The following is a 26,370-nucleotide window of genomic DNA, read 5'->3' on the forward strand; positions in this document are numbered from 1 at the left end:
ACCGTACACCCCCGCGTCCACACATGCCCTGGCATCTGCCCCGCACCATGACCGTGCCTTCCAGTATCCACGAGTACCGGCTGTCCAGCTGGCTGGGGCAGCAGGAGGACATCCACCGCATCGTGCTCTACCAGGCGGACAGCACGCTCACACCGTGGACCCAGCGCTGCATCCGGCAAGCCGACTGCATCCTCATCGTGGGCCTGGGAGAGCAGGAGCCCGCTGTGGGCGAGGTAACCGGTTGGAGCTGCCAGGGGTTGGGGCCTCTGTGGGCGGGGCTGCCAGAGGGCAGGGTGGCAAGGACAGGGGTGGTGGAGGCAGGGCTGCGGGCGGGCCAGGTCTGGTCAGGGGCCGCTCTCCTCACAGCCCTGTTTCTCTGTCTTTTCCTTTGAATGAAATATTTCAAGAACCCAGGAAAAGACCTAATAAAAGCCGACACCCATATAGCTTCTCTTCATGATTTGAAACGTTTTGCTGTCTTCACCTGTGGTGGTGGTTTTAGCACAAAGCAGGGCAGGCGCCCTGAAGTGGCCCGCAGGTGGCCTCTTGTGAAGTTGAGTGTCCTGAGTTTTACTATGAGGTATACAGCACAGCTTCACAGATCTACATCTGATATAAATAGTGCCCTATTTTATATCACTGTGAAATGTCCTTTTTCCCTCAACACTTAGGTGTTTAAGATTTATCCATATTGTTTCACTGGGTTCTGTGGCTGTTTAGTTTCCTATTTGTGAGTACCCCACCATCTGTTCTCAGCTGTGAAGTTACGTCGCCAGCCCACTTTGTTTCCAGCTTCGAGGGTATGAAGTGTAGGCTTGCCTTCCCTTAGCACACATTCCCCATCTCCTTCCTCTCTGATCCCCGGGCAGCTAAAAATTACCCATCTCTGAAGCGGGCTCCTCTTCTGCAGGGAGAGATGCAGGGAGTGTTTGCGGACACATCATTTGAGAAGGTCACAGTGTGTGCACATGCGGAGGAGGTGTTAGGAAAACGGACGGGGGGCGGCCTCTCCCTTCCGGTACACCCCAGAGCTCCCTGTGGCCACCCTTACCTAGCTCAGCGTGCATCAGGCATACGGCCGGGCAGACCCCTGGGTCACAGCTTCGACAGCCGAAGGGCAGCTCACACCACGGCTGAGCCGGCTCACAGAACCAGGGTGCCACCTGCCAAGGCCCTGCCCTCAACCCTCCTGCCCGTGTGCGGCGGCGTCCAGAGCGGGGCCTCTGTCCCGCCGAGGCCTCAGGCTCTGCCCTCCTGCAGCTGGAGCGGATGCTGGAGAGCACGGCCGTACGAGCCCAGAAGCAGCTGGTCCTGCTGCACCGGGAGGAGGGGCCGGCACCCTCCCGCACCGTGGAGTGGCTGAACATGCGCAGCTGGTGCTCCGGCCACCTGCACCTGTGCTGCCCGCGCCGCGTCTTCTCCCGGAGAAGCCTGCCCAAGCTGGTGAGGCCTGGGCACTGGGCTGGACCGACGGGAACTCCCGGCCTCCAGAACACAGCCTTCCTGACTCGTGATTGCCAAGCTCGTTTCCTTCTCGCTCCCTCTCTGGGTCTCCGTAGTCTGAGGTCGCTGGGGCGCTGATAAGGGGAGCTTGCTTCTCTGTAAGCTTACGTTTGCTTGAGTTGATCTTTGGCGGCAGCGCCGGGGAGGTTGTTGATGCAGCCCCCGTCCATCAGCAGGTGTCCGTCTTTGGGGTCGCAGAGGGGAGGCACGTAGCCTGACAGAGACATGCTGGCACGCACGTGCCTCCACAGGGAGCCTGGGGGAGAGTCGGGACGCTGGGGGAGAGGTCACCAGAGCCTGCCAAGGGGGAGGAGGGAGCCTCCTCAGCCCTGGGGGCTTTGCGGGGCTGGGGCCCCACAGGCTGCCCACACTCCACAGCCTATCTGGCCCCACGACTCAGTGAACAGTGTCCGGACAGTGGCGGCTGTGCCCGGGAGCCTGTGCCCTGGAGCACCCTCCACCCTGGTGGCTGGCAGGGTCTTAGCTGGGGTTTGGGCTTGGTATCCCTCTTGGTACAGCTCTCCTGGGGCTCTGTGGTCTCCTGCTGGACCCGTGGGTATGTAGTCCGTCTGCCCACACTGTCCCCTCACCCAGGTGCCCTGTGAGGTCCTCTTCCCAGGCACGCCTAGGCACCAAGGTGCTGTCAGCATCAGTATCAGACAGACCCTGCTGTGTCCTGGAGAGGGCTTTGGGTCAGGAGTCGAGGAAGCCACCCCGGTCAGGTCACAGTGTGTGGAACTTGGCCTAGCCCTCCCTGTCTGCTGACCCCTCTCCCAGGTGGAGATGTACGAGCGAGTCTTCCAGAGGCCCCCAGATCGGCACTCGGACTTCTCCCGCCTGGCTCGGGTGCTGACTGGCAACGCCATCGCCCTGGTGCTTGGGGGCGGAGGAGCAAGGTGAGTCCCCACCCCATCCCACCCCATCCCACCCACAGCTGCGTGTCCGTGTGTGTGTGTGTGTGTGTGTGTGTGCACGTGTGCACGTGCACTCTAATGCTGACCAAGAGGCCTCTGAGCTGTCCCCATAGATAGGCCCAGTGCATGACCAAGCATGTTTCAGCCCCTGGGTGCACATTGCCAAGCAGTGCTTCCCATAGGCACCCCCAGGTTTTAACGTTTGCCAGTGCAGTAGATTTGTTCTGATTGTCTTTGCTAGAAGTGTCTGCTTATCTGTTAGCCATTCACGCTTCCTCTGAGAACTCTGTTCTTGTCCTTTGCCAGTCTTCCCATTGGGCTGCAGGTGAGTTTCTTTCCATTTTAATACATACTTTATAGACCAATGTCCTGGTGTGCTTGCAAACGTAGCACAGCGTTCTTCAGTTCTGCGGGCTGATCAGTTCCTTACAGGACTTTTAACCCAAATAACTGCTACCCTGTGTTTGTCATTGTGGCACACGCCTCCTTCCTCCTGAATTTAAAGAGGCATACGCACCTGGAACAGACGTGGAGCCCCAGGACACAGTGAGGAGGTGCGAGCAGTGCCTCCCACAACACCTGTGCTGGGGGTGCCCTGTGGGGTGGAGTCCCTCACGCTTCCCCCCTGCTCTGGCTGAATGAGGTGCGCAGGGCCTCCTGAGCACTATACATACACCCCACCCCCAGCCTGCTGGTGCTGCTGGCCTCTCTCCCGTGGGCCCTGGAGAAGGTGCCTGGCTCAGCACCTCCTGGTTCCAAGGACATCCCTTTCAGAGTGAGCTGGAGGAGGGGCAGGGGCGGGGGGGCTCAGAAACATTAAAACCTCTTAGGAGTATCCCCCCTTAGGGGGTACTCTCCAAAGTTTTGTCTCCTGCCTGTGGAGCCAGACCTGTGCTCACACCTGGCGAATTAAAGTCAGAGATGCCGTCCAGCCTCAAGGTCAAGGGAGACCCAGACTCTCTTCTCTAGAAAAGATCGGGATAATGCAGAGGAGCAGTCCAAGCCCACTGTGTGCACTTTCCACCTGGAAACCTCTGAGGCCTGGCGTCTGGCCTGAGACCCTTCCTGACAGGAGGGTGGGTAGACACACAGACCCCACCCCTGCTCACCCCAGCATGGGGAGTCGCCACCTCGCTCCAGGGTGTCCTGCTCACCCCCAGACTTGGCCTGCCCCGAGCGACGCGGCACAATCCGAGCACCCTCTGGTGCCGTGCTTTTGCTTGAAAGCTGAGCCAGTCAGCCTGGAGAATGAGGTGATTTACCTAACATTGCCTGATGCAAGGCAAGACCCAGGCTACTTCCTGTGGGACTAGGACAGTGAGGTGGCCCAGAGCTGACCCAGACTTGGACCTGGTTTGTAGGTCAGGATGATGTGATCAATGGCATTTAAAATTTTTTTTTTTCTCATAAGTTTATTTAGTTTGAGAGAGAGCGAACACACGTCTGTGCATGGGAGCAGGGAAGGGTCAGAGAGAGAATCCCAAGCAGGCTCTGCACCATCGTTGCAGAGCCTGACATGGGGCTCAGTCCCATGAACTGCCAGATCATGACCTGAGCTGAAAAACCAAGAGCCAGAAGCTTGACCGACTGAGCCGCCCAGGCGCCACGATCAACAGCATTTTCAATGAAAATTTAGTTTTAGTCAAAATAGTACTTAGTTTATGGCCATGTGGCCATTGCCTTGAGGCCATCGTCTGCTGTCTCGCCCGGGACCAAACCCAGAGACATCCCAGAGAAGATCACTTGGAGCATAGTCATCTCTCTGCTCATCTGCATTTCTCAACAGCATAGCCATTCTGTTCTTTCAGTTTTAGATTATTGAGCTCCTAACCCGTCCCCCCACCATACACACAGTTTGTCTGTCTGTCCTTCATTCATCTGTCTGTCATCGGCCATCCATCTGTCCATCTGTACATCTATCCATCACCTGTCTTCTGTCTGTCTCCCTCCTCACCACTCAGTTCCCAGTGTGGTTCCCATGCCAGTCAAGCTAGTTGTCACCATTTCTATTACTATGACGTGGTGCTTATTCAGGGCTCAGTCACACCGCATTGCATAGTATGGCTGTATTTCCTTCCTTGGAGTTAATAATTGTTGCAATTGCCATTTTCTGTTTTCTGGGTGTCGTTAATTGGTGCCCAGACACTGCTCCGGAGCATCAGCCTCCTGTCAGCTTGCTCGCCATCTCGGGTGGCCTCTGCTTCACCGGTGTGGGAGCCACCCCCTCCAGGTCTCCCAGCGCCTCTGGGCTCTGCCCGTAACGTTGTCTTGGAGTTTCCCTTAACTGTTATCCTGGGAACTTCTTGGTCTCTCTTCCACATTCAACTCCATTTCCTGGATTCCATGCCTTCCTCTTTCTTGACATATTCCTGATTTGGGTAGCGTTCATACTCTAGACACTTCCTTAAGAGAAGACATCTGGGAAGTAAAAGTTTTAAGACTCTGTGTAGCAGAAAATGTCCTTGATGACAGTCTGGGTGTGGAATCCAACATGGAAGTAATTTTCCCTGAGAATTTCTAAGGGGGTGCTGCCATTGTCTTTCTAGCTTCCAGTGTCGCTGTTGAGATGCCCAATCCCACTTTATTTGTGAGGTCTGCTTCCCCTCTGGAAGCCATGGGGGGAGTCTTTTCATCTCGGTCCTCGAAGGGACTTGGTGTGCCTTGGTGGCAGTGTGTTCATCCACTGGGCTGGGTGGGCCCCAGCAGGCCCTTCCAAATTTGGAAATCGTGAACTTCAGCTCTGGGGCGTATTTTATGTTCTCCCACTCTGTCCTCTCTTCCAGGAGCTCCTGATGATCAGAAGCCAGGTCTTCCCTCTCCCTCATTTTCCATCCCTGCCTTTTTGTTCTACTTTCTAGATGGTTTTTCTCAGATGGATCTTCTAATTGCTCTATTCTGCTAAAATATTTCTAATGTCTCAGTGCTTTCTTCATAGTTTTCTCTCCTTCTTCCATGAGTGGAATACTGAATTTCTCTGAGAATATTCATGCAGGTGTTCCCCTGGCTTCCTTAGCTTCTCTGTTTGTACTGGCTTGTGTCGCACACTGGGCCCAGCGTGAGAGGTTGTCCGTGTGCTCCAGGCCACGTCGGCAGCACTGCTAAGCGTATTCCATGGTCTGCCACGCTTTGCTTACCCCGCTCCTCCTGTTGATGGGCACTCGGGTTATTTTTTGGCTTGGGTTGTTATGGAGAAAACAGCTATAACTGTTCTTGTACAAATCTTTTTGTGCATGTATGTTCTTTTCTCTCGGGCAAATACCTAGGAGTGGAGCTACCTGGTCATGGGGGACATTGTGCCGTTTTACACCCCCCACCAACAGTGTTTGAAGTTCAGGTTCCCACATTTTTGCCAACCCTTGGTATTAACCTCATTTTGAATTGTTCTAAAGGGTGTGTGGGGGCATCTGGTGATCTCCCTGGGGCCTAATGAGGTCACGTGCTCGCTGGCCCTTTGTGTATCTCATTTTGTAAAGTAGTGTTTACATTCTTATCCATGTTTAACTGGTGGTTTGTCTTTTGTTATTGATTCAGAGGAATTACTTATATAATCTGAATACAAGTCTTTTGCCAGATAATATTTAGTAGTAATTCTGTCTCTCAATCTTTGACTTTTCGTTTTCTCAATGGTATTTTTCGATGAATAGTTTTTAATTTTTATGAGGCGTGATTTTCCATTTTTTATGGTTACTGCTTCTGGTCTGCTGGGCTTCTGAGAGTTCTTGTCTATCCTAAGGTCACAAAGGCGTTCTGCCTTCTTCTAGAAGCTCTGTGACTCCAGCTTGTGCATTCAGGTCTGTGAACCACCTGACACGTCTTGTGCCGGTCAAGGCTCTGTTCTCCTCATGTGGTCATCCAGCTGAGCCAGCACCTTTGGTTGTAGACTGTCCCTCCCCCGTGGCTGCTGTGTCCCCCACCAGAGCATGTGGGCTCTGTCGTGTCTGTCCTTCACGACACCACTGCCACAGCTTTATGGTAAATCTTAACATCAGACACTGCAAATTCCTGAGTTCTGTTTTTTTCAAAATTGCTTTTGGCCCTTCTAGGTCCTTTGCTTTTCCATATAAATTTTTAGAATCAGCTAAGTGTTTTATGGGATTTTTTTTCCTGTTGTAAATGTTTTCTTTTAAATTTCACTTTCAAAGTGTTTGTTGCCAGTATATAGAAATACAACTGATGTTTGTAAATTGATGCTCTGTATCTTATAGCCGTGCTAAATTCACTTATTCTAATGACTTTTTTATTTTTATTTTTGCGTTTCCTATATACATAGTTATATCTTCTGAGAATAAAGCCAGTTTTTGTCTTTCTTTCCAAAATACGTGTATGTCTTTTGTTTCTTCTTCTTGGCTTGTTGCACCGGTTAGACTTTGCAGTACGGTGTCGAGTGGAAGTGGGGCACACATGTCTTGTCCTGTCGCCCACGGGAGGGAGAGCATTCACTGTCATCACTGAGTGTCATCTCGGCTGTGGTGTCTGTGGTGCCCTGTGTCAGATGCAGGGAGCGCCCTTCTTTTCTTAGTTGGCTGAGTGTGTGTCATGGATGGTTGTTACTGTGTTTCTGTCGAGACGATCGTGTAATTTTTCTCCTTTATTCTGTTAATGTGGTGAATTGCATTGATCTTTAAATAAAAACTGATGTCTTCTGAGGGTAGGCCTGTTGGCCCATGACGCGTTGCCCACTGCTGGACTCCCTTTGAATCCGTGTGAGGTTGGGCTGCACGTGGGTGTGCTTGCTGGCTTCAGAGTGGAGTTGGGAAGTGCCTCTTCTTTTCCTGTTCTCTGGGAAGTTTTATGTGAAATTTGTGTTACTCTTCCTTATACGTTCAGTAGCACTCACTAGTAAAACCATCTGGACATACAGTCTTCTCTGTGGAGATTTAAAAAGGAAAGGTTCGGTTACAGTGATGGTTATAGTACAGTTCAGATTCTCTTGTCAGTTCGGCACACTCTGTCGTTCTAGGAATATGTCCATTTTATCTGAATTTTCCTACTTAGGCACGAGGTTCACACCTACTTCTCACTTTTGTAACTGAAGCATCTCTGCAGATGCGCCCTTTCTCACTCCTGACACCCCCTCCCTGCCTTTCCTTTTCTCGCAGGAGGGGCCGGGAGTTGGTCCTCTCCGAGCACCATTTGTTAGCTTTGTTGGTCCTCTCTACTGAGTCTTTTGTTTTTCTGCCTCATCAATTTCTGCTCTTTCCTTTATTATTTCCGTAATTTGACTTGTTTGATTTAAACTGTTCTTTTTTTCCTAAGTTAGGGGTTGTAGATGTTGTGTTGTGACCTCAGGAAGGAGAGGCCAGCCCTCCTGGGCTGCACCAGACCACCCTCTGTCCAGACGTCTCCGCCCATCCCCTTCTCTTTCTGGACTCCTCTGCCGGATCCCACACATGCTCTAGGCTCCCATACGTCTGTTCTAAGGAGCGGTCTCCATGTCCGTTCTGGGGTGTCCTGGGACTCAGGATTTTCTTGTGCCATGTCCATGCTTCATGGGTCTCCAGTGAGCCTGGTCTGCTGCTTAACCTGCTGAGTGAGGTCTTTATCTCAGACACTGTATTTTCCACTTGTAAAGTGGTGGTTGGCTCTATCCTATAGTTTCCAGTTCTGTGCCAAATTATCAATCTTGTCTTCAATTTCTTGAAAATTTTTTAGCCTGATACCTGAATATTTAATTTTTTTGTGGTGATACTAAACTTTGTTTTAATTGTGTTAAAATAAGCATGTGGGGCGCCTGCATGGCTCAGTCGGCTAAGCGTCCGACTTCAGCTCAGGTCACGATCTCGCGGTCCGTGGGTTCAAGCCCCACGTCGGGCTCTGTGCTGACAGCTCAGAGCCTGGAGCCTGCTTCAGAGTCTGTGTCTCCCTCTCTGACCCTCCCCTGCTTGTTCTCTCTCTCTCTCTCTTTCTCAAAAATGAATACACATTAAAAAAAATTAAATATGCATGCCACAAAATTTCCCACTATAAATATTTTTGAATGTGAAATTTAGCTGCATGAAGTACATTCACGATATTGTGCAACCATCACTACTCAGCTCTGGACCGTTTCCATCTTCCCAAACTGAACCTCTGTCCCTGTTACACCCTAGCCTGCCCCCACACCCCCCACCCCCAGTCCCCAGCCTCCGCTCTCTGTATCTGTGATCTTGACCCCTCCAGGTCCCTCATGTGAGGAGAGACCTTGTCCTTCTGTGTCTGGCTTCATTCACTTAGCGCAGGGTCCTCAAGTTCATCCATGTGTTAGCATTTTCTTCCTTCTTAAGGCCAGGCAACATCCCTTGTATGTGCATGCCACACTTTGCTTACTCCCTCACCCATCACACACGTAGGCTGCTTGCCGCTTTTGGCCCCTGGGACTCTAATCATGGTGGTTGTAGAGCCTGCGTTGTGTCTGCTTCACAACTGCTGAGGCTCTGAGAGACATCCCGGTAATGGCCGCAGCCCCTCTTTGGGGCCATGTCTTTGAGGCAGGCACTGAGGAGGAGGAGGTAGATGGGGATGACTGTCTCTGGGTCCTTTTGCCAGCACACGGCAGGTGCTGTTCCTGGCAACAGTGCTTACTTCTGCTCTGTGCTCCTGCTTGATGTAGAGGCTGTGCCCAGGTTGGCATCATCCGGGCCCTGACGGAGTGTGGCATCCCTGTGGACATGGTTGGAGGGACGTCCATCGGGGCCTTCATGGGCGCCCTATACTCCGAGGAACGGAACTACAGCCAGATACGGATCCGGGCCAAGCAGTGGGCTGAGGTGAGGGGTCTCTGCCCTCCCTGGAGCTCAGCACCAGGTCCCTGTGGTGCTGTGGAGGGCGGGAGGGCATTGGGACCTTTGGCCCCTGATCACACTCTGCAGGGCTCTGGCCTCAGATTGGGGTTTACAGGATGGTGAGGGAATGGGGAGCACAAAAGAGATAAGGACATCAGTGTTGGGAGGTTTGGCTCTGGTTGGTGCCTGGTCTTAATTTATAAAGGTGACTGAAGACAACACAGAGAGGTCAGCACCACCAGAAGAAAAGTTTAATGTTACCTGTAGTTGCCCACCCTACAGGACCACATGGGAGCACCCATGCCTGCGAGGCAGCGGAGAGGAGCAAGGGGAAGGCCGAGGCCAGAGCCTTTATGGGGGTTTCTGTGGGAAAGGCAAGGGAGGGCAGGGTAAACAGCTTCGGATGGGCTTTTGGAATAATTCCAGTGGGCTTGCCGTGTAGGGGCCGTCCCCAGTTGTCTGGTGCCTGGGCCTGGGTTGATTCAGGCGGAGGATTATTGACCTGGTGTGAGAGTGTGACATAGAAAGGGGGCCGGGGGGTGTGGGCTCTGGATCGCTCGGTTTGCAGGAGAGACGCTCCCAGAGGGCGAGGCTTCTGCTGTCTCTAAGGATTGGCTAGCCCTGCGAGGGGACAGCCTCTCCCCAGGTCTGTAAGACCCCACATGCCAGGGCATCAGGAAGATAGAAAATAAGAGAAAATTGCTAATAGCTGGCCGGGTGATGAATGCAGGCCAAAAAGCCCGCACTATAAGCGAGCTCGCTGCAGCAGCTCCCGTGGGCAGACTGGAGCCTGGTGGGGAGGCCGACTCACCCCTGTCCTGAAGGTACAGATGCCGTTTGCCCTTGTCACAGTTCCACTTGCTTTCCTGGGGCGTTACAGAGCCCCATGAGTGGGGTCAAAAGTGTTCAAGTTCTCCTTTTAAAAAAGAAAAGAAAATTGTTCATCTTCTATGGCAGAAGGTGTCAGAGAAGGCTATCTGCCCCATCCATGTGGCCCCAACTCTGTTCCAGAGACCCCTCTTTCCCTGAAATGAGCCACCTCAGACACCCCTCAGTGGGCCGCTCCAAGGAGAGGTCCAGGAGCAAACACAGCTCGTCACTAAGGATGGCCTCTGAGAACAGTGGGTGTGGGCACAGTGTGCTTCAGCCTCAGTTGAGGGTCTGCTCACAGGCCAGGAGGACACCTCCCTTCCCCACCTCTGCTGGCCCAGTGCAGGTGTGGGACTGGCCAGGGAGCTTTGGGCTTGATGCCCCTGTCGTCCTCAGTGAGCAATGGGCTGTGGGACTCTGCACAGCAGGGCAGAATGGATCCCATCCAGGATGGCCTCTGTCCTGCCTGTCTGCGTGGGCCCTTGGCCTCCTGCCGTGCTAAGGGGATGTGATTGTGGGGGCCGCCAGGCTTGACTCTGCAGGCTCTCTGGTGCTAGGCAGGGGCTTCTTCAGGAGTGAGGCCTTGCTAACCAGGGAGGACCCTGGGGTGTCCTGTGCTTCTGGGTCCCTTTCCTTTAGGAGCACACGGGTTCCCTCTGTTTGAACAGAGTCTCCACTCTGTTCATCTCAGTGTGAACACACTGGGGGGCAGCTCCCCCTCACCTGGGGGCCCACCCCTTGTGTGGCCTCTGTTTTAGGCTTTTCCATCTGTTTCTGTCCACACAGAGGCAGGGAGGACCTTTCCTCTCTATCCCTGACTCTTAAGAAGGTAGATAACCTTGAACCCAGGCATTCTTGGGGCAAGGCCAGTGCTGCCTGGTCAGTCACGTGTCCTCCTCGCAGGTCTAAGAGGCCCACGTCCTCACTGGGGAAGGATGAGCTTCAGTCCCACAAGAGAGGGAGGGTGGGGGGCCTTCAGCAGAGAGGACCCTCAACAGGGCCCTGTGTTCCGGGACCCTGTTGTAGGGCCTGCCATGCTGGAATGTGAGGGTCAACCCTGAGCATTCTAGGGCAGGGCGGCTCCCCCTCCTGGAGAAATCTTGACGGGTCGGGTGTTATTGCCTTTGGGGACCTCAGGGGGTAGCGGTCCCTGCCACTCACCTGCAAGTGTGGGTCCTGGATGGAGCTTCATCCTCAGCTCGGCCTCCTGAGCAGGTGTCAGCAGGCACCCTCACGGGACCTCAAGGCCCTGCTGCTCAGGCCCTGGAATTCTCTCCTCCTGGGGGACTCCTCAGGACGCTTCCCAGACACCCTTGTTCTGTTTGCAGGAAGCACAGACGTGTGCTGTGTCCCTGCTCCCTTTTCTGGATTTGGGCTCCTGGCTGGGTCCTGTGGGATCACCTTGCCACCCACGCCAGCAGGTGGGGGCGGGGTGTGAGCCCCTCGTCCTCTGCAGGGGTCTCACGTGTGCCCCATCCACTCAGGACATGACGTCGATGGTGAAGACTGTGCTGGACCTGACCTACCCCATCACCTCCATGTTCTCGGGGGCCGGCTTTAATAGCAGCATCTGTAGCGTCTTCAAGGACCGGCAGATCGAGGTGCCCCCCAAAACAGGGACCACCCTGGGGTGCCTCAGCTGGAGCCTACGGCCAGCCTGAGCCTGACTTGTGTCTGGGTGCTTGGTGTCCTCCTCATCCCCTCAAGCCCCTGGGCCTACAGGGTCAGGGAGCTGGCCGTCAGGGAGGATGTCCTAAGTCCTGTCCCCCCCCCTTGCAGGACCTATGGATCCCCTACTTTACCATCACCACAGACATCACAGCCTCTGCTATGCGGGTCCACACGGACGGTGAGCACCTCCTCCTTGGGTGCCCCTTGATACGGGCTCAGGCATGCACAGGGCACAGCCCCCCACTCAGGGCAGAGTGGTCAGGGGAGGGACATTGAAAGAGCACCTCCAGGGGGGGCGGGTTGCAGGTAGAGGGCGTGGCAGCTCCTTGAACTGGACGAAGCACCAAGATGACCTGGAGGAGGCAAGACACTCAGGGAGATCTGAACACAGAGGTGATCCTGCTGTGAGCATGAAGGAAACGGGGAGGGACATAACCAAGAGCCTAAAAACACTGAGAAGTCCAAACTGGACACAGAAAGGTGGAGAAATTTTGTGAACTGGGAGCAGAGAGGAGTGGGGTGAAGGGCCTGCTTGGGCCGTGGGGTGTAATGAAGGGCACATGCAGGGCATGTGTTTTTATGAGTTCGAATCGGGAGGTAGAGGTAGACTGCTTGGGCTGGGGACCATGAGAAGGCTGATGCATGAGTGGCAGCTGAGGGCCCTTTTCCTGGGCAGAGCAGTTTGTGAGCTGATTGCATGTGTCTCTCTGGAGGTGAGTGGGACGACGTGGCTCACACAGTGGAACGTGGAAAGACTGCAGAGCCAGCCTGGCCTCCCTTGTGGAGGAGAAAGAACAGGAGGGGTGTCTGTCTTCAGGCCTGCGGCCATCCGCCAGAGCCAGACGTGCAGACTTCAGGACCCAAACGCTAGCAGGGCTCTGAGCTGAGGGTCCAGGGCAGGAACCCACCGTGGGCAGTGCAAAGCTCCCCTGCCACAGGCCCTGGTGACCTCTCCCCCAGCCCCCCGACTCTCCCCCAGGCTCCCTGTGGAGGTACGTGCGTGCCAGCATGTCTCTGTCAGGCTACCTGCCTCCCCTCTGCGACCCCAAAGACGGACACCTGCTGATGGACGGGGGCTACATCAACAACCTCCCAGGTGCTGCAGTGGGTGGGGAGGGGCTGCCCCCACCCCTGCCTCAGCCCCCTCCACTCCCGGGAAGGCCAGTGGCACGTTTTTCTCAGTGTTCCCTGGAGCAGAGGCGGTGGGGGGGGGGGGTTATAGGTGCTCCCGGAGTCCGGGGAACACGTCCAGGCACACACACAGACGCACGCCCTTGTGCACACTAGCTCGGGCACCGTGTGCTCCCAGCATATGGCCCTGTTTGTCGGCTCAGCAGCACTCAGAACAAGGGCCAAGTAGAGGAGCTGAGAGCAATTATGTCCCATCTGTGCCCACAGTCAGAACTAACAGCCAGAAAGTGCCAGGTCTGTTGTGGGTGAGGCCCCTCCCCTGGGCACACCTGTCACCTGTTGGACAGTTCTGTGCACTAGGCTGCCTCTCTACAGGCCCAAGGGGAGACCCTCTGGCTCCCAGTGCTATGCAGGCTCTCTCCCCGTCCCTCCCAAGCCCTGTTCCCACCCGGGGCTCTATGTGCCTGTCCTGGGTGGTGACCAAGGCTGTCTTCTCCCCAGCGGATGTGGCCAGGTCTATGGGGGCAAAGGTGGTGATTGCCATTGATGTGGGCAGCCAGGATGAGACGGACCTCACCAACTATGGCGACGCGCTGTCTGGGTGGTGGCTGCTGTGGAAGCGCTGGAACCCCTTGGCCACAAAAGTCAAGGTGGGGGGCATAGCTCTGCACAGTGCCCAGGTCATCAGGTGCTCCTCTGTAGCTTCCCTTGAAGTCTCTCCATGCTCTCATACCACTGGCCCCAAGATGGGCGGTGTGCTGCTGCCCAAATGCCTCCTATGGGCGGGGGAGGGTTGTAGTGCATTCCAGGCCCCAAGGCCAACGGAGCTTGCTCACTGTCCTTGCCAAGGATCCTGCCTGGACCAGCTCTGGGGAAAGGGGACAGGCCCAGAGGCTCCACACGCTGTCAGGATACATCTCCAGGACCCCTGGCTGGGCACCTGCCCTCCCAGGCCTAGCAGGGATGTGTCTCCCCTTGGGGAGGGGAGGGAGAGGGTCAGGGCACAAGACCCAGGCAGCTGTGGCCACATGGGGCCATGTGGGGACCGCAGAGCCTTGCTCAGGTGCTCTGACGGCAGCAGGTGTTGAACATGGCGGAGATCCAGACACGCCTGGCCTATGTGTGCTGCGTCCGGCAGCTGGAGATGGTGAAGAACAGTGAGTACTGTGAGTACCTGCGCCCCCCCATCGACAGCTACGGTACTCTGGACTTTGGCAAGTTCAACGAGATTTGCGTGAGTGCAGCTGGGGTGCGGAGGGTCGGCGGGGTCCAGTGTCTGCCTGCCCCCTCCCCAGCCTCCCTGCCCTCACTTCTGAGAGCTTAGAAGTGGGGGCTCTTGCTGTGTGTGCAGGAAGTGGGGTATCAGCACGGGCGGACAGTGTTTGACATCTGGGGTCGAAGTGGTGTGCTGGAAAAGATGCTACAGGACCGGCAGGGAACGAGCAAGATGAAGGCGTGTGATGTGAGTGCCAGAGCTCACACCCTCCTTCCCTTCCTGCCTCAGTGGGCCCGAGAGGCGCAGAACTCCCTGCACTCTGCAGGACCGTGGCACACCCCCTTAGCTGCTCAGGGGCCAGAAGACAGGGCAGGGGTGTGGCCCCGTGGGGGTGAACTCTTGGCCTCTGCCTCAGCATCCCCTCTTTTTGCCCCACTCTGGCTCTCTACTCTTCTGGTACTCACGGTTGAAGGGGATGGGGGCTTGCTTAGGCCCCTGCCCATCTTCTGTGCCCCTGCCCCAACTCCAGGGGTTAACTTGGGCACCTTAGCAAACTAGGGCCATAGAGGCTCACAGAGATGTCTCTTCCACCTCGGCCCTCCAGGTCCTCACCTGCCCCAATGCCTCCTTCACGGACCTTGCTGAGATTGTGTCACGCATTGAGCCTGCCAAAGTAGCCACAGTGGACGGTGAGTTGGACGCCCAGGACATGCACAGCCTCGGGTGGGGGTGGCAACATCTCTTTCTGACCCTTGGTGTGCCCAGCAAGCCACCCTGGTCACCAGGCTCCCTCTAGCAGCCCCCGGACCTGATGAGTGGCAGGTAGGGGCTTGTGCCACCATGGCATGGCCCCTGCTCTTGAGAGGGGACCAACACGGCCCTCCCTTCCGCCCAGACGAGTCTGACTACCAGACGGAGTATGAGGAGGAGCTGCCAGATGGCTCCAAGGACACGTATGCTGACTTCCAGAGCGCCCCGGCCCACTTGGGCTCCGACTCGGTGAGCTGCCTAGACCTGCCTGTGGTGCCCCTCAGCTGAGGCAGCTCCGAGGGCTCCAAGCAGGCCAGCTGCTCGCTCCCTGCTGCCCTGCAGCACAGAGGCACAGAGACCTGGCCCTGGGTCGGCCCTTTGGGCTCACCCCCACCTGCACGGTGTGCGGTTTGATTCTAGGAGGACGAACCCTCACTTCGGCATCGGTACCCCAGTCTGGCTTCCCCAAACTGCCCTGCTGTTGACATGCTGACGAAGATGGGTGGAGCCCCTCACTCTGATGCGCCCTAGAGTCTGCCTCTGCTGTGGGCCTTTCTCAGAGACCGGGCTCCTAGAGTTCCCGGGGGCTCTTCCCCACCGGGCTGGGGCCCAGCGCCCTGTGCACCATGGGTCCAGCTTCATCTGTGCCGGACCCAACCTGTATGTGTTTGGGGTGGGGGGGGGGGCGGCGGGGGCAGGTCTCTGGCTTCTGTGTACTGGCAGCTGCTGGTGGAGCACTCGGTCCTGGCACCCCTGCACACACAGCAGTCCTAGGGGCTCCTTGAGGCCTCTGAGAGATGTTGGAGCCCCTGAAGCATCAGGGCCTGATGTGCCAATAAAGGTAGCTCTGCTTGTGCGTGGACATGTCCGTTTGCCAACGTCCCCGTGGCACGATGCGCCTGACCGGAGCCAGAGAGCAGCCTCCGGCTGCACCACTGATCTGCCGTGAGGGCCGCGTCCCCGAGGCCAGGTGGGGTGTGAAGTCGTCATGTAGGGACCCCAGGCACCCCTCTGCTGGGGCTTGAGACTGCAGGGCAGCAACTAGCCAGGCAGGCAGGGCGCCCAGGGTCTGGCGTGGAGCCAATGTGCCCCCGAACCAAGAATGAGCCCCCTCCAGATCTCTCCCGCGGGCGTCTTCCCACGCAGTACACGAGCCGCGCTCCGAGGTTGTACGCCGCCCACACTTTCTCAGATCGTTAAACGGCGCCCGGGAGTCCTTTTGTAGAAAAGGAGAGAGCGCTCTGGCGCTGTCACTTTGGGGTCCGCAACCCGTGCAGACCTGTGAGGGGCACCGAGAACCCTGACCCGAGGGCCCAGGACCTTGCAGTCGGGTGACCGCTGGCCTCAGTTTCTCCGCACCCCGTCCCAACCCCGCCCCCTCGCCCGGCACGGTGGGCGGAGCCACCGCCCCGGTCCCCTCCTGACGACCCGGCCGGGCCCCGACGTCACGGGCAGCCGCCCCCAGGCCTGACGTCGCGGTGGGCGGAGCCCCTGGCCTCGCCCCGTCCGTGACGTCGCGGTGGGCGGAGCCCCCGCCCCCGGCCCCTGCCGCGCTCTCCCGGTGCGGCGGGACTCGCGGAGGGCCCAGCGCGGGCCATGCGGGGCCCGAGCCCGAGTCCCGGCGTGGCGCGGCTCCCCCGGCGGAGGCGGCGGGCGCGGGGCGCGCTCTGAGGCCGGGGGATGCGCCGCCGCCGCCGCGACCATGGGCGCCGCCGCCTCCCGGAGGAGGGCGCTGAGGAGCGAGGCCATGTCCTCGGTGGCGGCCAAAGTGCGGTGAGTGCGGCGGGGCCGGCCGCCGGGGCTCAGCGCCCGCCCCCGGCCCCCTCCCCCGTGGCCGGGCTTCTCGCCGAGTCTCCCTCCCCCGCTCCCACCCCCACCTTGTGCGGCTCCCCTCCCGGAGACAGCTGCGGCTGAGATGCCCGACCTCACGACCCCCCCGCCCCCCCCCCCCCAATACACACAGAGTGACAGGGGCTGGACAGAAAGCAGGCCAGGGCCCCGGCCACGTTGCACTGGGACCCAAGGCCCCCGGAACTGCGACCTGCTAGCCCTGGGCTTTCTGGGGTGGGAGGGCACTGTCTGCCATGGGTGACCCCGGCCCCTCCCTTACCGGTGCCCAAGGTCTGGGTGGGGGTGGGGACCCCAGGCTCCCATCTGAGCAGAGTCCAGAGTGGTCTGTGTGCACTGACAGCGCACCCCGCTGTCCACCCTTCAGAGCAGCCCGAGCATTTGGCGAGTACCTGTCCCAGAGTCACCCTGAGAATCGGAACGGTGCAGGTATGGGCATTCGAAGAGGTACCGGGGCGGGGTCGGTTCGCAGCCCCACCGCACCCCCACGACCTAGGGATGCTGTCCCCTGCTCCAGCAGCCCAGGCCCGGCCCGCAGGCTGTGGAGACTGTGGGGTGTGAGCGGGCAGCAGCTGCTCTGCTGGGCTGGCTTCCTCACGCCCCCTGCCCTCCCTGGCCCAGAGCCCCAGAAGGAGCTTGGAGTCACTCATCACCATGGCACCCACCCAGCCTGGGCCGTTGGCATGGCAACAGGCCTCCTGGCACCCCCAGGGCTGGCACCGCTGTCTCTGGGGGCCAGCTGGTGGGGGGGAGGGGAGAAATTGGCACTGGGCACACGAGTGCAGTGGCAGGCTGGGAGGTGGCCTGTTTATTCCTGTCCACCCCCCACCGTCACCCACAGGTAGTCTAGCCTGTCGCCCCCACGCACGCACACCCAGAGCTCAGGGCCCAGGTAGGAGGAGGGTGGGAGCCTCTAAGAGGAGTGCGCAGCTTGCAAACACCTTTTCTGGAGATACCAGGGGCTTAGGATGTGGTCACCGGGGCTGGGGGGGTAGCCTCTGCCCGCCCCCCCCCCCCCGGCCATCTGAGCCAGGCATTCGCTGGGTGTTCTTTGCCCTCACGGCACCAGGAGAAGGGGGGGCAGGGCCAGGAGGGCTTCAGTTCACCTGCTGCCTCTCTCCCAGACCACCTGCTGGCTGATGCCTACTCTGGCCACGACGGGTCCCCCGAGATGCAGCCAGCCCCCCAGAACAAGCGCCGCCTCTCCCTCGTCTCCAACGGCCGCTATGACGGCAGTCTCTCAGAGGAGGTCATCGGTGGAAAACCGACCGCTGAGGGCCCCCAGCCCCGCGTGTACACCATCTCCGGGGAGCCTGCCCTGCTGCCCAGTCCCGAGGCCGAGGCCATCGAGCTGGCTGTGGTGAAGGGGCGGCGGCAGCGGGAGCGGCACCCCCACCACCACAGCCAGCCCCTGCGTGCCAGCCCAGGGGGCAGCCGCGAGGACGTCAGCAGGCCCTGCCAGAGCTGGGCAGGCAGCCGCCAGGGCTCCAAGGAATGTCCCGGGTGCGCCCAGCTGGCCCCTGGTCCCAGCCCTTCCCCTCGGGCCTTTGCGCTGGACCAGCCACCTCTGCCTGAGGCCACCAGCCGCCGCAAGAAGCTGGAGAGGATGTACAGTGTCGATCGTGTGTCTGGTGAGGGGCTCGTTGAGGAATGGGCAGGCTGTGGGGCAGGGTGGTAAGCTGAGCCTTGGACAGGTGGAGGGTGCCCAGGTCGTGGCATGCAGGTAGCCTCCTGCTGCTATCTCCCACGCCACATGTCAGCCCTCGTAGTTGGTTTTGGCCCTGCCAGCACCAAATCAATCAAGGAGTGCTTCCCGGAGGAGGGGGGCGGGGGGCAGGAGAATCTTAAAGATTGAGCAGGCAGAAAACATGGCTTAATTAGAAGATGGGTCTGCCTTTGGGAAATCCTGGGAAATAGTCCCTGCCCTGGGTCCCAGCAAGTGGAGTTCTCATTCACCCCAGGAAGCACATATCTATCTGGGGCCTGGCCAGCCATTGGGAGCCTCCCAAGGATTGTTGAGCTGTGTGGGTGGCTGGTGAGCCCTGAAGGCCTACTATGTCTAGAAGAGGCCTCTCTGGGACACTTGAGCAGCCCCATGCCTCTTGAATCTGAGGGCACTTCCTAAAAAGCAGAGTCCTTACTAGCTGAGCACCCACATCGTCCCAGGACACCCCCTGGGCTTCCAAGTCAACAACCTGCTTGGGCGTCAGGGCACCGGCCTGAGATGTGGGCAGTTCAGCTCCATGACCTCACACTCCTCTGATGAACCAGCTCAGGGGCTGGGGTGGGGGGGTCAGGGCAACTCTCAGGGGGGTAGAGCAAACTTTCATCCACCTTGTCTAGGAGCTGGAGGGGGCAGCCCTCAGCAAGACCATCTCCATGCTGCCTGAGGGCTCCGCCTCACTCTCCTGGCAGGGTCCAAGGGAGTGGAGTGTGCAGGATGCAGACAAAGGGAGGCTGCAACCATTGTCCCTGCCCTGCTTCTCTCCGAAGGGGAACAAAGTGAACCCTTTTCTCTGGGCACCCTGGACACAGGCTGTGCTTTCAAAGGACCGCTCTTCAACTGTAGGCCGCCAAAGGGAGAGCTAAGCAAAGACAAACTGTCACGAAGCCGCTGAGCTGTCTTGGCTTGAACAGCTAAGCGGGCACATGTTGCCTTACGGCCTGTGCCAGCCTCCGCCCACCTGGGAGAGGGTTAGGGGACCCTGGTGCCTTTCCTCCACTGGCTTTGGCAGAAGCATTGCCTTCCCTGGCAGAAGGGGGTAGAGGCTTTAGGAACTCCCAGGCCACCCTAGCCACTTCTTTTGTCTTCCAGATGACGTCCCCATCCGTACCTGGTTCCCCAAGGAAAACCTCTTCAGCTTCCAGACAGCAACCACAACTATGCAAGCGTGAGTTGTGTACCTGATACGTGCCCGCTGTGAGGGGTGGTGCTCAGGAACTACCGCCAGACCCTCTCCTGCCCTCTGGGCCCACCTGGGTGGCTATTTCTGAGCGACCCCACATGCCCATGTCCCACCAGGTCTGCCAGATGTGACATCAGTCTCAAGGAAGGCAGCGCTGGCCGCTCTTCCCCCCCACTGCCACCCTCCACTGCCCCCTCCCATGCCCCCTCCCTTCCCACTCCTCCCTTGCCCACTGCCCTGCCCTCTATCTCCTAGCCCTCCCTGTCCCTCATGGTTCTCTGCGGACCTGGCCCAGGGCTGAGGCTGATGTAGTCACCACTCGGGCGGTTCCTCCAGGCCACGGCCCCATCTCAGCTTCCCAAACAGCAGCTTACTTGCGTATTCTGTATGAGCCTCAAGGGATCACAAGTCAGGAGTCCCCTGCAGGGGCCTGCTCTTCTCTACCTGTGACACATATCTGGGTTTGTTTTCTGATATAGCGTTCCTTCCCGGGAGGCACCCTTTGCTGCAGTGTCCCCCACACTGAGGAAGCTCCCGCCCCTCGTGCTACCCTGGGGAACCCACCCCTGCCCTCAGGCTGGCTGGGGACTGCCATCTTTGCTGCCAGGCCCAGGCCCAGCAGAAACAGGCCTCTGTGCAAGCCTAACCACGTCACAGCACTTGGTGGCACGGGCCAGTGACCTCAGTGTCCACTGCCCTTTCATGGGCTTACCACAGCACTGCTAGTGCCTTGCTAGTGTCTGGAGTGCCTGTGAGGGACCCCTGGAGTCCATGACAAGAAGGGAAACGACTGGGAATTTACAAGCTGAGGGGGTCGTGGCTTACTATGTCTTCTTTCTTACGCTGCCCCTTCCCGCCGCACCTCCAGCATCTCGTAAGTACTCTGCGGGACCCTGAGCCTAAGGGCATGGTGGTTGTCCCTGGGGGACCCCCCACCCCCCACCCCCAAATAGGTTTGGACAGGCCAGGGACCTGGGCCTTGACTGTGAGGGAGTGCTGTGTCCCAGCACCAAGGCCACAGCAGGGCCTGCCAAGAGCCGGGCCGAGGACAGGGTGAGGCAGGCCAGGACCCTTCTGCCCGGCCCTGCGCTCTGGATGCCCCTCCAGGCCCTGTGCTCACGCTTCTGTCCCCACGTCTCGGTCCCTCCTACCTACCTGCGGCCAAGGGCAGTGCTGACTCGTGGTGGTTTCCCAGGGTGTTCAGGGGCTACGCGGAGAGGAAGCGCCGGAAACGGGAGAATGATTCCGCGTCTGTAATCCAGAGGTAGGGCCTGCCAGCCACTCGCCACCAGAGTCCGTCTCTTGTCTGTGCTGGTCTGGCCTGGGCCCACTGGGCCCTCGCAGACCTGATGGGGGAAGGGCGGTGGCGACCACTGGCCTGGCCCTGCTCTGGGGACGCTGCAGGCAGGAGAGGTCATGTGACCTGGGCCCCCCAGGCCTGTGTTTTGGTGTGTTTTGGGGGTACGTTGCCAGTTGAACTGCAGCCAGCTAGCCTACCCGTGTCTCTTTCTGGCCCTTGAACCCCAGAGCTGTGGGGTCAGCAGCAAAGCTTACGCTCCCCATGCCCCACCTCAGAGACGTGACCAGAAACCTTGTCCATCTTGGACACTGGACCCTGGCGGGGCACAGATTTGGGGGCAAAGACCTGTCTCTGAGGTGGCCCAGGGACAGAAGGGCAGGGGAGGGAGTGTCTGCAGGCCCCAAACCTACCTGGGGTCGGTGCGGACAGTTGCGCTTCCCTGGCCCGAGAGCACAGGAAGCAGGAGCCCTTGACCACCTGGAAGAGGGGGGGCTGATGGGGTCCAGAGTATGCCTGGGCCCAAAGAGGGAGTTAACGGTGGGCAGTGGAGGTGGGTGCCTGAATGCTGGGGAGCCACCAAGGGAGTGGTCCTGCATGGGGGGGGGGGGGGGAACGGGGACGGGGAAGAGGGGGGTGACCGCAAGAGAAGGCGTGATCATTGTGCCTTTGTCCTGGCAGCAAAGGGGAGCCCTGGAAAGGTGTCAGCAGGAGAGGGACTGGGTGGACGGTGGGTGAGTGGGAGAGCGTAGGGGCGCCAGGAGGGCATTTATCACCTAAAAGGGCGAAGGCAGGCCATGTCAGGTCCGGCTGCTGGGGGAAGAGTGGCGAGCAGGAAGCATGGGGGATCCGTCCGCCTCCCACCCCCCTTTCGCGGTCCTCACCAGCCACCGGTGTTTCTTCCCCAGGAACTTCCGCAAACACCTGCGCATGGTCGGCAGCCGGAGGGTGAAGGCCCAGAGTAAGACCCTGGGCGGGAGGGCGAGGGGGTGGCGCTGCTCTTGGCCGGCTGGGGCTTCGCAGGCTGCTCGCTGCACCGGAAAGACCCAAGTTCCCAGATCCCCATTCCAACCCCACGGCCTTCTTCCTACCGCCCCAGGCCCGCCAAGAAACCCTTGACTCTGGCCCCGCCCCTAGTCCTGCTGCGGACTCCCTGACTCAGGCTCCGCCTCAGGTCCAGCACGCAACCCCACCTCAGAACGCCTGGCTCTGCCCCTAGCCCCCTTCCTGGCTCAGACCTCGCCCCAGAACCGTTCGCCCCGCCCCAGGCTCCGCCCCCAGCCCCTCCCCCCAGAACACCTGGCTCAGGCCCCGCCCCTAGCCCCCGGCTCAGAACCTCTGGTTCTGGCCTCGCCCAGGCTCCGCCCCCACCTCCACCCCAGAACACTTGGCTCCAGCTCCGCCCCCCACCCCCCCTCCCAGCGGAACCGATGGCTTTGCCCAGGCTCCGCCCCTAACCCCGCCTCAGAACCTCTGGCTCTGGCCCCGCCCCGCCCCAGGTCCCACACGCCACTCTCGTCCCCTCGCCCCAATTGGCGTCATTAGGCGCCACCCCCTAGTCCTGCCCCACCTGACTCGGTCCCGGGTGGCCCAACTGATGTCCTCCGACCTCCCCGCCGTCAGGAGCTCGAGGACTCTCCCCCTGGCTTTCCCAAGTCTGCAGTCCCTTGTGTCTGGAGTCCCCTCAGGCTGTGCCCCTCCCGCCCCCGCCCCCCGCCCGCTGACGCGGCTTTGCTCTCACTGCAGCGTTCGCCGAGCGGCGCGAGCGGAGCTTCAGCCGGTCCTGGAGCGACCCCACCCCCATGAAAGCCGACACTTCCCACGACTCCCGAGACAGTAGGTGCCCGGCGCAGGCCGGCCCACCTGCCTCAGAGGTTCCCCTAGTCCCCCAGTCCCCACGCTCCGCAGGGCGGGCCTCCTGCCCGGGCAGCTAGGCTTCCGCGCTTATGCTCTCTGAGCCTCAGTTTACCCATCTGTGAGGCGGGGGCGCCTGGCACCTCCGACCTCGTGGGCAGGGTTAACTAACGGCTACGGCAGTGCTGGGCGGGGGCGCGTGTGTGCTTCACCGACTCTAGAGGTCTGAGACGCTGCAGTGCCCTGGCTGGAGCTGACCCTTGCACGGAGGTCAACAGCGCAGCAGCTCTGGTGGCAGCGGCCAGTCTCGCCAGGCTGGTGGTGGCCAGTGTTGGTCTCTGTCACCCACCCTGGGTTTCTCGCCGGCCTGGAGGGCCCTCCAGGACCATTTATCGCGGGTTCTGTCTGCCACCCGTGTCTGTGGACCACGGCTGGGGCTGGAGGTGGTCCACAGTCCTGGTGACCCATCCTGCCCCTCAGGTAGTGACCTGCAGAGCTCACACTGCACCCTGGGCGAGGCCTTTGAGGATCTGGACTGGGAGACCGAGAAGGGCTTGGAGGCGGTGGCCTGTGACACAGAGGGCTTTGTGCCCCCCAAGGTCATGGTGAGGTCGGGCCGTCTTTATGCTATTCCTATTCCAGCCTGTCCTGGGCTGGAGGGGGGAGGTCCCTTTTCCTCCAGGAGCCCAATGGCTCTGCCTGGAGATGATGCGGCCACTACAGGCTGCCTAGCAGTGGGGGACAACCTCATGGGGCCTCCCACTGCCCGTTGGCTCCAAGGTGGCTGGGCCCTGAGCAGCTCCCCGTGCTGTCTCCAGCTCATCTCCTCCAAGGTGCCCAAAGCCGAGTACATCCCGACTATCATCCGCAGAGATGACCCGTCCATCATCCCCATCCTCTATGTGAGTGACCCTCCCCCGGCCCCTGGTTCTGGGTTGGACTGCTGCCCAAGAGGGACTCTGAGAGTGTGGCCCGTGTCTGTTTCAGGACCACGAGCATGCGACTTTTGAGGACATCCTGGGTATGTGTCCTCCAATCCCCTGTCTTCTGATCCTGGGTCTGGGGGCTTACCTATGGGCCGTGGGGGGCTTTGGAGGGCCGTGCTCACACTCCTCCCTCCATAGAGGAAATAGAGAAAAAGCTGAACATCTATCACAAAGGGGCCAAGATCTGGAAGATGCTGATTTTCTGCCAGGTAGGACTCAGTCCCTTTCTGCCGTGGGGGTGGGGGGTATTGAGAATGCACGCTTCGTGCAGACGTGTGTGAGTGCGTGCATGTATGGGGACGGTGGATGGACGCCCTGTGTATGCCCCACGCGGCCAATTGCAGTTTCTTACAGGGTGGCCCAGGACACCTGTACCTGCTCAAGAACAAGGTGGCCACCTTTGCCAAAGTAGAGAAGGAGGAGGACATGATCCAGTGAGTGGGCAGGGCTGCACGCGGGGGCTGGGCAGAGGGGCTGGAGGCAACGTCCACCCACACAGCCCATCCCCACAGACCCTCCCTGTGATGCTCCCTCTCTGGAGCCCTGCCCTGGCCTCTGGCCTGCCCCTCCTTGCACCTGGGGGCCTGGGCTGGAGACCACTTGTGACCCACCCCTCCCCCACCAGCTTCTGGAAGCGCTTGAGCCGCCTGATGAGCAAAGTGAACCCAGAGCCGAACGTCGTCCACATCATGGGCTGCTACATTCTGGGAAACCCGAATGGGGAGAAGGTACAGGAACCCCCAAGCCCTGCTCCAGTTTTCTGGAGACGCCAGATCCAGTAAAAGACTTGACAGAACCTCCCACTTTTTCTTCTGTTCCCTTTCTCTCTTCCTTAACCCCCCAGAACCACCTATGCATGAGCCCCTGTCAGTGGTAGAGAATTCCTGCTTCCCCCCAACACCGTTCACCACCCCCCTTCCCCGACCCTGAACTCATGGCCCTGCCCCGCTCTTTCAGCTGTTCCAGAACCTCAGGACCCTCATGACCCCTTACAGGGTCACCTTTGAGTCCCCCCTGGAGCTGTCGGCCCAAGGTGAGTTTCGCAGGCTGGCTCCCGGCCTGAGGGGCGGGGTCCAGGAGGTAGAGGCCTGAGGCCTAGCCACCCTCTCCTTTGGCCCCAGGGAAGCAGATGATAGAGACCTACTTTGACTTCCGGCTGTACCGCCTGTGGAAGAGCCGCCAGCACTCGAAGCTGCTGGACTTTGAGGATGTCCTGTGAGGGCCACGGTCACCGCCTGGCTGCTTCCTTGGACCGGTGGCTGGGGCTGGGCCACGTGCTGTGGGCCGCCCAGGACCACGCGGTCCCAGTCTTCACAGCCGCTTCAGGGCACCCTCAGATGTCGCTCAGGTTCCCACCCACGGGTCTGGTCCTCACTGCACCACAGGCCAGAGGTCACAGCCCCCGGGGCCCCGGGACGAGCCTCACCCCATGTGGCCAGGGGTTGCTCAGCGGCCAGGCGCTGACAGGGCCTAGGCCTCGTGCAGAGGGTGCAGCACTGGGGTGGCTCGTCTTAGCGGGTTCATAGAAATAAGTGCAATTTTCACACCCCCAAAACAATTCAAAGGGAAGCAGCATTACTAGTTGAATAGTTAAGTGCTATGTTACCATTTACGGTGTAGACAACCTAGCCCAGTGTATGTTCAGGACCTTGTCTGCCCCCGGCCCCCCAGCCCTGCCGTATTTGATCACCAGCACCAGGGTGGCCCGTCCGTGGGGGCGGTGTCGCCTGGCTGCCCGGCCCGGCTCCGGCCTTGGCCGAGTCCCTGATGGTCTTTGCTTGTTCCCTCTTGCCACCCACTGCTTACTCTGACCTCAGCCGTACTGGCCTAGCAGGGGTGCCTGGGAAGCCGCGGGGCAGGGGGGAGGTGACACACCTCCCTTCTCTCAGGAGGCTCTGGGTTGAGCCGGGCCCTGCCTGCTCCCCGTCCTCCAGCACCCGCCTGGCCCTCTGATGCCGCGGTGCGTTCAGCTTTTGCCAACCTTGGTCTGGAGGCTTCTCCCAGCACAAAGGGTTTGGCAGGGGCAAGTGGGGCTGGGCCCCGCTGGGTGAGAACCCCGCCGCACACTGCAGTGGGTGCCTGGACCCCGCAGCAGCGCTGAGCAGACGGTGGACTCTGGGCTGTGGCCTTGCTGGGGCCCAGTGGGGCCGGCTCTTGTATATAGCTGGGGCTCAGGGGCAGGACCCCTTTGCAGAGCCTGGGTCTGAGGACACCTGGCTGTGCCCTCAGCTAAGGGAGGGGGCAAGGGCATGTGCTGGGCTCTGAATGATGTACGATATCCCTTAGAGTGACCATTAAACCTGACCCTCTGCTGCGGCCACCGCCTGGGTCTCCTCTGTCAGCCCTGTCCCTTACCTCCCTGGGCCCAGGAGCTTCTGGGTCTGCTGGTCCAAGGTTGCTGCTGTGGTGGCTGCCCGCACACCTCTGCCTGGACTGACAGGGCTGGGTGGGGCCGCTAGACCTCCTTGCCAAGGGCACACTCCAGAAGAGGGTCTGGCAGCCAGAGGAGGGGGAGAATGGAGAAAAGCAGGTTCTTGAGATGGCCGCTGGGGGGGCAGGCGCTGTGCTCCTGGAAAAGGTTTGAGAAGGATCAGGAGGTGCAAACAGAGACACTCCTGTGCCCTGCCTCCTCTGTCACTACCCCCAGGCACTGGGCGGAGGGC

At 59.4% G+C, this 26,370-nt stretch overlaps 2 protein-coding genes across 23 annotated transcripts in view; both read left to right on the plus strand.

Annotated features, from left to right (window-relative positions):
• Window positions 1–15,672, plus strand: part of PNPLA7 (patatin like phospholipase domain containing 7) — a 64,733-nt gene extending 49,061 nt beyond the window's left edge. For 5 of the 11 annotated variants that reach the window (XM_045043388.1, XM_045043392.1, XM_003996128.6 and 2 more), the window contains 13 exons: window positions 65–233; window positions 1,261–1,443; window positions 2,281–2,399; window positions 9,007–9,163; window positions 11,533–11,649; window positions 11,828–11,897; window positions 12,699–12,815; window positions 13,352–13,500; window positions 13,932–14,084; window positions 14,202–14,312; window positions 14,671–14,755; window positions 14,962–15,065; window positions 15,237–15,672. In XM_045043388.1, coding sequence (XP_044899323.1) covers window positions 65–233; window positions 1,261–1,443; window positions 2,281–2,399; window positions 9,007–9,163; window positions 11,533–11,649; window positions 11,828–11,897; window positions 12,699–12,815; window positions 13,352–13,500; window positions 13,932–14,084; window positions 14,202–14,312; window positions 14,671–14,755; window positions 14,962–15,065; window positions 15,237–15,347 — 1,645 coding nt within the window. In that variant the 3' untranslated portion in view covers window positions 15,348–15,672. The other 6 variants (XM_045043390.1, XM_045043391.1, XR_006589020.1 and 3 more) reach the window with 6 other exon arrangements.
• A 695-nt stretch (window positions 15,673–16,367) lies between these two features.
• Window positions 16,368–26,023, plus strand: NSMF (NMDA receptor synaptonuclear signaling and neuronal migration factor). Of its 12 annotated transcripts, none has more exons than XM_023243136.2 (16): window positions 16,368–16,589; window positions 17,032–17,093; window positions 17,789–18,295; window positions 19,480–19,555; window positions 20,439–20,444; window positions 20,742–20,834; window positions 21,776–21,828; window positions 22,614–22,703; window positions 23,202–23,326; window positions 23,540–23,623; window positions 23,709–23,742; window positions 23,846–23,916; window positions 24,052–24,141; window positions 24,333–24,435; window positions 24,665–24,740; window positions 24,829–26,023. In XM_023243136.2, the coding sequence occupies exons 1-15, from the start codon at window positions 16,519–16,521 to the stop codon at window positions 24,712–24,714; spliced, it is 1,515 nt and encodes a 504-aa protein (XP_023098904.1). In that variant the 5' UTR covers window positions 16,368–16,518; the 3' UTR covers window positions 24,715–24,740; window positions 24,829–26,023. The 12 variants fall into 12 exon arrangements, with proteins under 12 accessions (XP_023098904.1, XP_023098896.1, XP_023098898.1 ...); XM_023243128.2 differs by having other exon boundaries at window positions 24,062–24,141; XM_023243130.2 differs by having other exon boundaries at window positions 20,766–20,834; window positions 24,062–24,141.
• The last annotated feature ends 347 nt before the right edge of the window (window positions 26,024–26,370 follow it).

The sequence above is a fragment of the Felis catus genome, chromosome D4 (assembly GCF_018350175.1).
Source record: "Felis catus isolate Fca126 chromosome D4, F.catus_Fca126_mat1.0, whole genome shotgun sequence".
Taxonomy (NCBI): Eukaryota; Metazoa; Chordata; class Mammalia; order Carnivora; family Felidae; genus Felis; species Felis catus.